The 9,848-nt window shown below is 35.2% G+C and overlaps 1 protein-coding gene and 1 long non-coding RNA gene across 2 annotated transcripts; one reads left to right on the forward strand and one right to left on the reverse strand.

Annotated features, from left to right (window-relative positions):
* The first annotated feature begins 576 nt into the window (after positions 1 to 576).
* On the forward strand, positions 577 to 1,606 carry LOC108219812 (PRA1 family protein B4). The gene has a single exon (XM_017393338.2). The coding sequence runs from the start codon at positions 747 to 749 to the stop codon at positions 1,401 to 1,403; it is 657 nt and encodes a 218-aa protein (XP_017248827.1). The 5' UTR covers positions 577 to 746; the 3' UTR covers positions 1,404 to 1,606.
* Positions 1,607 to 7,006: 5,400 nt separating this feature from the next.
* On the reverse strand, positions 7,007 to 7,622 carry LOC108222380 (uncharacterized). Its single transcript, XR_001806959.2, has 2 exons — positions 7,285 to 7,622; positions 7,007 to 7,160 (listed from the first exon to the last, which is right to left on the reverse strand). It is a non-coding gene; the product is annotated as an uncharacterized LOC108222380 (long non-coding RNA).
* Between the last annotated feature and the right edge of the window lie 2,226 nt (positions 7,623 to 9,848).

Here is a 9,848-nt window from a genome sequence, read left to right on the forward strand (position 1 = left end):
CACAATTTTTTTGAATGGTATTACATCTAAATGAAATATTCCGAGTTCTAGTATTTTAGATAATATTTTTAAATTTTTAAAAATTTATCTCCTATTTATTTTTATTTAAATCAAATAAAACAATCAAAAAATTAAAAATAAATAGTTGATAAAATTTTAAAAATCTAAAAATATTAGCAAAAATAGTAGGACTCGGAATCTTTCATTTGGATGTAATACCATTCATAAAAAATGTGTGAAACTCGATATATAATATTTTCAACATTTTGACTAACGATAGAGTAATATTTTTGATACAAATTTTTCTAATGAGTGTCTAATTTGAGTCAATTTGGAAATCAGTCACTCAATTGATACATTTGGACGAAACGAATCATCAACTTGATATTTATCCCGATGGTGTATTTATGTACTCCGTGTAACATATATTACGCGTTTTGTCAACGTCCAAATTACTTCGAAACGAAGAATGGCAAACATTTATGAGCTGTCACAATCCGATTGGCCTAAACGCACCAAGAAATTGCCTTGTAGATCCACCGACGAAGCAACAACAAGAAAATTAAAAAATAAAAAAAAAATCATAAATCATCTCAAAAATCGCCACACCTTCTGCTACATCTACAACTCAAAGTCTCAAACCCCTCTTGCCCAATCTCTCACAAATCTCAACAAACAAAACAAACTCCCACACAACCTATACACACAAACTCGTGTACGTATAGATCAGATCACAATTAACGGCCATGTCTTCTCAATCGCAACCAGCAATACTTCCGATCACGAATCCCCAGACCACCGCTGTCGAGTCACAAGCTCCGGTGACCACGCCGGCGTTCCGAGCGTTCATCTCCAACATCTCCGAGACCGTCCGTACCGGCCTTGCCGCGCGTCGCCCCTGGTCGGAGCTCGTGGACCGCTCGGCGTTCTCGAAGCCGGACTCGATCTCCGACGCCACCACTCGGATCCGCAAGAACTACACCTACTTCAAGGTGAACTATCTCTCCGTGGTCGCGGTCGTGCTCGCGGTCTCTCTCTTGACGAATCCGTTCTCTCTCATCATCCTCCTCGGCTTGCTCGCGTCGTGGCTGTTCTTGTACCTGTTCAGGCCGTCGGATCAGCCGCTTGTTGTGTTTAACCGTACGTTCTCCGATCGCGAGACTCTAGGGCTTTTGATCCTGTCGACGATCGTTGTGGTGTTCCTGACCAGCGTTGGATCGATTTTGATCTCCGCGTTGATGATTGGAGTGGCAATTGTGTGTGCGCACGGTGCGTTTAGAGCGCCGGAGGATTTGTTTTTGGATGAGCAGGGTGAGCAGAATAGTTCGTTCCTGTCGTTCATTTCCGGTGCTGCTAACAATGCTGCTGCTTCCGCTGCTCCGATTATCGCGACTCGTGGTTGAGGATATGGAGATCTAGTTGTGTAATTGCGGTAAAATGCAATGCAGTTACTTTTTCATGGTTTATATACATGTTATGTAGGTTAATTGAGTATATCTTTTGTTTTTTTGGTGATGGAATGAACTTATCCTGGTGGTGGTGGTGTATTTGTGAATTGCACAATTTCAGTCTTATGATAATACCTTAATCAATATTTGGCTCGTAATTGTTGGCAAGTCACTAATTTTTAAATTGCAATTGTATGTTATGCCAATGGTGAGATTTGTATTCATTTATTTGGTACATTGATTTATTTTTAACAATGTTGTTGTTTAAAGATTTCATAAATGCCCAGTGAATAATCTGTATCATTAAAGTATAACTTCACAGCTTATTGACCAGACTTTTGGTGTCGGTTTTTTGTTCGGACTTTGAAACTTTTGGTTTCTTGTGTTAGATGTTGATTGCTTACTAGTTTGTATGTCAACTAGTTATGTTCTGTAGCACTTATGTGAATGCAAGTGCAGCTAATGTTGCTAATTTTTGATACCTCTGTGTTTCTTTTAAAAAATTAATTGGTTCACTTATCTATATATTTATTTGGTATGGCGAGAAGTGGAGAACCGGCTTCTTCCGGTGGTCCATTGGAGACTTGGATTATTTGTGAATTACTTGGGGCAAGTCCAACAGTATTCTAGTCTAATCACTATAGTTATTATAAAATAATGGATCCTAAAGGATTGTAGTGAAATAAAACCATTATTTTGTGTGTCAATTCCAACAAAAATCCTAATTTCCATTCCTCATTATTTTCATTTTAATATATTTGAATTGATAAACGGGAAATAGTGAGGACAAAAGTTGTAGGAAGTATCTAGTATGAAATAGTAGGAACCAAGAGTGTAGAAAGGGAGGAAATGAATTTTTTTATTTAAAAAATGAACTGGAGAATGACTAGTGGTTATCTAAAAATAGGGCATGACTACTGATTTGAGTATGTTCTAATGATTTACTGATTTTGAGTATGTTCTAATGGCTTAGGGAATCACTAGGATACTGTTGCAGCCGCATTTTACGTCATATTCCTTATATTTGAGCTTAGGGGCTCATTTAGGAAAGTTGTTGGACTTGCTCTTAGTTCAGATTTATGCTGATACTTGATTTAATATTTGTTTTCTAATTGTTTGCAAGTCATCGATTTACAATATGCAAATTACTTGTATATGTAGTGACCCTATTTGATTATGTATTTACTTTAATATAAGTAGAACTTGTATAGTACAATGGAATATAAAGACATACTCCTACTTCATATATATTTGATATGGATCAATTTTGGCATCTTGAGTTAATTTATATGGAAAAAGGGAAGAAAGTCAAAATTGTGAACAAAAAAATATGCCAACAAAAATCAAGCAGTGTGAAAGGCGGAGAATCACTCTGCTTATATATGCCAACAAAAATAGGACTCTGAGGCTTCTTTTTTTCTAGTAAGGATCACTAGTTTTTGATAATTTCCCTTGAGAAATGAAGAAATTCTTTTGCTTGTTTTCTTCGTTTATACAACTTTTGTATAAATTTTTGAATTTTTTGTCTATACAACTGCTGTGATCGATGCAATATGTTTGATGTTGTGCAACTCCTTGCGCATTTTGCCATGTTCCTGTAGGGTTTATCTCCTCTCCCCTGTCACTTTTCTGTAAATCCTCCAAATCCTATGTGTGTTAACTGTTAAGGAGTGTTGCAATTGAGGAATGGTAGCATTTGCAGAAAGAGTACTTGTATCATTGTATGTGTAATCAGCAATTGAGTTTAATGAAGAGGCATTTGAGCTCCTTCATATATGGTGGGGGTTTTAAGCGGACAGATTTTCCAAATGTATCATTTTGGTTCCATGAAACTTCCGCAGATATATGAAATGGTTGCCGGGAACTCCTGAAATTGGCAACTTTGGCATGGCCAGAATACTCTGGAGCAGTCACAGCCTCAAAATGTATCCATGTACCAAAACTGGAAACCATGTCATGCATTCTACACATTTTTTCTCAAGGGCCGTGAGTTGGATAAAATCAGTTAACACCAATCGACTCTTATCCTTTTTCACATGCCCTGCTGCTCATGGTTCTGGTCTCTTTTTTTTACTAGCCTTTCTCGTCAGTTTATACTGATATTAATTTGTTCTTATTAAATATATAAAGCATGTTTAGGTTAAATAAGTATATTAGTGTAATTTTGGTCAAGAAAGAAAAGTTTTGGTGGCAGTGTTGATGGTGTAATGACTTGGGCACTTCGGTTTACTGGTAACACTTGATTGAATATTTTCCTTTTTATTAAAAAGTTGCAAACTGCTATTAATATCACCGTGCAGGTGCAGTGCACTAGAGATAGTAGATCACTTGTACTAAGCTCAATAGATCTGACTACCTGGAATGTGTGAAAGAAAATTTTAGGAGCATCTGTTAATCCGGCAGCAGACCTAAATATAGGTGCTTTATAATATTAACATGGTTTGAGAGTTGGGTTGTTCTAACCAGAAACATCCAGGTATTTTACATGCAAATTTTTTGTGGCGTCTCAGTAACACTTTTGACATGACGATGATAATATATATACTTGTGGGTAATGTAGGGTGATGATCGATCAAGAATTCTAGACTTTGAAATAGTTTTTAAAGGAGAAAAAAATACCTTGTACGGGGGCCTTTTGCAGTGTGGTAAATTAATGATGAAGTATAATCTAGACATGACGAAAAGTGATGATGAAAGTGTGAATTTGGCAGCAGGAGATGCAGATAAGTTTGAGAAGCTTTAGATGAAAGTTTTTTATGTATGAATGCAATGTGAAACAAGAAGACACTGTGATCTCTAGTCAGTTGAGATTGTATGATGAAGATCCCTCTTATGATAGACCATAGAAATTTTGATGTTGCAAGAGTCCTCATCATGGCCTAGAACAGGAATACTAGACTGGAACTATAGGAGTTTGCATGTATGTACTTCTAATCTTGATTTCTCATATTTAGAAATTGATACTTTTGGTATGGATTAGGTTTTATTTTTTGAAGAATTTGATTCACAGATGTATTGTCATACGAAGTGTGCGTGAAATCAAAAAGAAAAAGGGTAATATACGTTGAAATCGCAGGTGTGTTCAAATTAATAATAGGGTCTACTGAAAGCATCAATTCTTTACAGTGTTTAACCACATGATTATTCATCTGAGAGCCTGATACTTATGGTTTCCCACGCAGTTTTTATTTTCTTGTTCATGATTATTCACACTGGGAACTTGAAATATACATTGTTTGCATCTAGAGTTTTTAATTTTGTTCATTGTCGAAAATAGACAGGAATTGTATCAAAACTGTACATGTTCCCTGTAATAACTAGGGCTTAATGACCTTTTAACCATCAAAGTTTGGAGGGTTGTTCCGAGTCGGCCTCGATGTTTCAACTCGTTCGATTCAACCCTCCAAGTTTCCCGAATGTACCTTTTAACCCTTATACCGGTATGATTGAAAAAAACGGTATAAATCGGAGGGTAAAGTAGACAAATCCTAATATGAGTAAACTTTGGGCATAAGGGTTAAAAGGTACAACCCTCCAAACTTTGAGGGCTAAAAGGTCGTTAAGCAAAGTTTTATGTATAAAGTTAGACGACATGTATGCTAGTAATTAAGCAGAATATTAGCAGTTTTGTAGGTACGCACTATGTTCTGGGGAAGCCACAATATTCCTTTCGGCTTGCTTTTGGTATCTGATCAGTTGGCATGTATGACTGAACCAAAAAAATAGATATGAAACATACAGAAAAGTTATTAATATTAAGGGTTCAGGTCCCTGGCATACGTATGTCAGGGACGGGTTAAACAACGTGCAACCTTCTAGCCGTTGGATGAATATCCATCTCTGCAAGTGTGGAATGTTTCATTGAGTAGCTTTCAATCTAACTAATGCCTCTGGTTTTGGTAGTACACTTATTGTTGGTCCCAGAACATTGCTTGCTTCTGTTATTTCGGCTAAAGTTTTTCGTAGACCAAGTTTTTTGGGTTGGTTTTCAGTTTTCATCCTATTATCAAACATAGCAGACTTAATCCTTCCCAAAGATATGTTGTAGGTTGTTTGATATATTGTGTCTAGTTTGTTTATATTCAATTCCTGGGTGCATGGCTGAATATTCATGGATGATACTGTGTTGGCAAGGAGTGTACCTGGGAAATGAACTCTTCCATTTTCTTCACAATGTTGGGGTTTCTATTTGCGACTTTCTAGCATTTTAGGAACTGATTTGATTTTTTTGTGATTTTTCCAAAGGCTATGCTTGAAAATTTTGTGTTAGGTCAGGGCTAGCTGTGTTTCGTTTGGTAGCATTAGGGTCGATTCAGGTACATGCCTGATTTCGTAATTAGTATCAATTTATCTTGCATTTGATCAGACGTGTGAGGGAGACGATTACTGCAGGTTTTATGTTTAGAGGGCTTGTAAGCTAGATTCTTTGGCTCAAGCTATGTCTAAACTTCTATCATCTTTTAGCACCTAAACAGCCTTGTTAAATGGCATGGCCTACTGTGGTTGTGTTCCGGTTTGTTCTGGAAGTTGTACAACAGATCTGGGAAGCTAACATCATTCGTGGGATCTCCATTAACAAAGCTGGCAAAAAAAAAAAGCAGAAAAAAGCCAAGGATTTCGAGAAAATGTGCAGCCATTGTAATAAGAGGAATAGATGTGTTTGAATGCATGAGGCGAAGAAGCAAATATAAGTGTTTACCTTTTAACCCTCAAAGTTTGGAGGGTTGTACCTTTTAACCCTTATGCCCTCAAAGTTTACCCACATTAGGATTTGTCTACTTTACCCTCCGATATATACTGTTTTTTTCAATCATACCGGTATAAGGGTTAAAAGGTACATTCGGGAAACTTGGAGGGTCGAATCGAACGAGTTAAAACATCGAGGCTGACTCGGAACAACCCTCCAAACTTTGAGGGTTAAAAGGTTATTAAGCCTAATAACTAGAGCTACCCAAAAGCATTGCATTCTGACACTGTGAGACTTCAAAATAAATCTCTGCTTCGTAAAAACGATCATATATACCAGTCTGTATATCAGTTGCTTCCACTCTTGCTAATCAAACTGGATTTGCTGAATCGCGATCAATCCAATGAAGCTCGATGTGCTTGTTACTCTGCAAAACATCGGTCCAATCCCAGATCTCAGAACCGGAGAACTGACACAAGAAAAAGGCCGGCTGTTAAGTCGGCATAGAAAATACCCATATACTCCTGACTCATACCATTGACATGTTCCAATATGGGAAATCTAGGATTTGCTTGTCTCCTAACTCATCCTAAATCCATCCTCATATGTTTGGCAACAAGTAGTTTACAAAGAATATGCTACATGTGTACAAAGTGTTGTTGTAAGCTGTAACTCTTTTGTGCACACTTTATGCTCAGAATAGTTCTTGTACAACTACTCACAAGAACTATTCATAGATTCCCTGACTGGACTTGCAGTCTTTCAGTGATTCAAATTTTGAGATAACTGAGAAAAATTCCAAACCTGTGATCCATCTACCAAAGAACAAAAGGAATCTGTCTATGGCTGTACCTGTTAAAACTCACATATATATAAAAAGAAGAAGATTGCATTCACAGAATAGAAACTACCATTTCATTGGATTTCACATTTGTTAGGCTTGCATACTTGTCTCTTTATTAGTTTTTACCTTCTCCTCATTGTCTTGTACCTCCAAACAATCAACTTGAGTCTTGCTAGCTTCACTGGTCAATAACAACAAAATTTGTAAAGTGTTATTAATCATATTACTGTCACTAATCAAATTATGCAAGTAAGCAATATATTTTCTCTGTCTCTAAAAATTTATATCATGTATCTGATATGTACCAGTGCACAAGACTCTCGTAGCAACACGTGCCGAGGAAGATCTAGATACATGCAGCATTGTGAATGTAGGATTTGTTCAAGTAATGTGGAGAGCAGCAGAGTATGAAAATTCCATGAAACTCAGGATGGATAGCGCAACGTATAGTGATTACACATCAACACACATACAAAAGGGAACACACATGCAGAAAGACCCAGTGGCGCTATCCCTCCTGAGCTTAACAGATTTTGTCATACATTTTATCAAACGAAATGAAATGAAATGAAAATAAACAGAGCAATAATGTGTGAGCTGATATTGGAAGTAAAGAGAGAAGAGGGGGCTGTATTTATAGGTGCTGCTGCTGCCTTTTGCCTGCTCTTTGTGCTTTTTAGTTTTTATTGAGGGATTACTCTTGGAAGTTCCAAACGATGTCGCTTTGCTTAACCAAGTTTTGACTAAGGCCTTTGTCTTCAACAAGTGTTACGATCAGTATTACAGAAATCGGGAATCGGACCTAATCGGTTGAGCTACCGATTCAAGGATTAATCGAAAATCGGGGATTAATCGGAGTTAAAATTGGGTTTATTTTAATATTAAAATATTATTTAATATTTAGTTATTATTATATTAGCTATTTAGTAACTAATATATTTACTATATCCATAAACTCTATAATTATTCATATTTAAAGTAATATAGTATTTTAATTTTAATAATTTATCACATATACTTCAATTATGAAATATATATAAGGATTAATCGGATTTCAAAAATCGGATCGGTGGCCGACCTTGCAGGGGATTAATCGGGTATTTATCGGTTAAATCGGGGATTTCTAGAACACCGGTTATAATCAACGAGCAGGATTTCTTTAACTTCTTTAATAAATGTTTGTGTGTATAGAAAGTTCAGGTTAAAATTTAAAAATTAGAGACCCCTCCATCTCAATTTAAAAGACCATTTTGTTAATTCTGAATGATATTTTTAAAAAAATTATTAATAAATATATTGTTAAAAATGCTCCACTAATTTGTTATCTAAATTGGGATCGGAAGAGTATTAGACATTACATAATCCTCTGATCAAATCTTAAATAATTGTTGAATTAAGTAATTCTTAAATACTTAAATAATATTGGCAGGTCAAAATATATTTTAAGAGGCAGAAGAACGTATAATTTTTTTTAAAGAGTATGAAACATTGACAGCTAGCAAAATAAGTGTAACTTGCCGACTACGGCGCATTTGGTTTTAGAACTTGAAATACGGGACGGTGTTGGCTGGTAACATGTACCTCATGCATGATTACCGATGCTTGCTTTGGTTACAATTACAATTTCAAATGTACTAAAGTAGTGAATATAATTTTTTTTTTCATAAAGTAGTGAATATAATTACTAAAATATTGAACAACAAAGTCTCTATTTGACATCTCTTTAATAAAATATTGTTAATCTTTTCCAACTTCTCGTACAAAATTCAAACATCAAATTATAACTCATTCGAAATGGAAGCCTTTTACCGTGTCAAATCATACCCGAATTGTCATTCAAGTCTCCAATTGGAGGCCAATTTTTTTATGTAAGTGGTGATTTAGGTTTTCGTGGTTAACATAAGTTTGGTTGAAATAATTGAAAATAAAGTTGGATGATATTTTCTGAATTCGTACTACGTTATGGGCAAGGGGTTAATGTGAGTTCCAATAAGTCAAAGTCAAAACTGTTTAGAAGTAAGCAAAGTGGAGCATTATAAGGTTGTGTGAATTGAGAATGGTGTTGAGACATGATTAAACATTCTCCTCGACATGATATTCGCTTTGATGACATTCAAAAGATTGGGAGACAAAGAAGCTTCTCGTATCAACTTATATCACTTCCATCCATCAATACTTGAATGCTAATTTCAGTCAAGTTGCCCTGAATTAACAATTTTTATTTGTTTATTACTATTTTAAGGTGTTTGGATTGACTAAAATAAAAATAAAAATGCACTATATATATTGGAGAAGTTTTTTTTTTTTTTTTTTGACAAAATATATATTGGAGAAGTTAATCACAAGTGAAAAGTAAATTATAATTTATGTGTTCATATAATTTTTTGGTATTTACAACTTATCGGATATAAAAATTATTAATATAATAATAAATTTTTTCTAAATTGGTCATATACATTTTGGTAAAATCAAATTTCAAAAATAAAATAATTCACTAGAAAAATAGAATTTTCAATTTTTATAACCTGACTTATAAGTTAAAAATTGATTTATAATATTTTTACACAACCAGATGAATATGACCTGTAAAACCAGAAGCTAGAGCCGTTGTGGTTTTGGGATCCGCTCAAAGTACTTGACCCATGTTAAAAGCTCCCAGAAATCTCATTTTTTGTATTTAACTTGTGCATACGTGTATACGGATTTATCGATCCAGACTGAGATTATAATATTAGGTGAGAGGGGTTAGTAGCTAACTTCTGGATGTGAAGCATGTGCAACTGATTTTCTTAAGAAAAAACAATGCAATACGATAGATTTTGTGATGTTAGAAAATATCATCTGCAGAGCCCATTTGAAACAAGAACAG

Source organism: Daucus carota, chromosome 5 (assembly GCF_001625215.2).
Source record: "Daucus carota subsp. sativus chromosome 5, DH1 v3.0, whole genome shotgun sequence".
Classification (NCBI taxonomy): Eukaryota; Viridiplantae; Streptophyta; class Magnoliopsida; order Apiales; family Apiaceae; genus Daucus; species Daucus carota.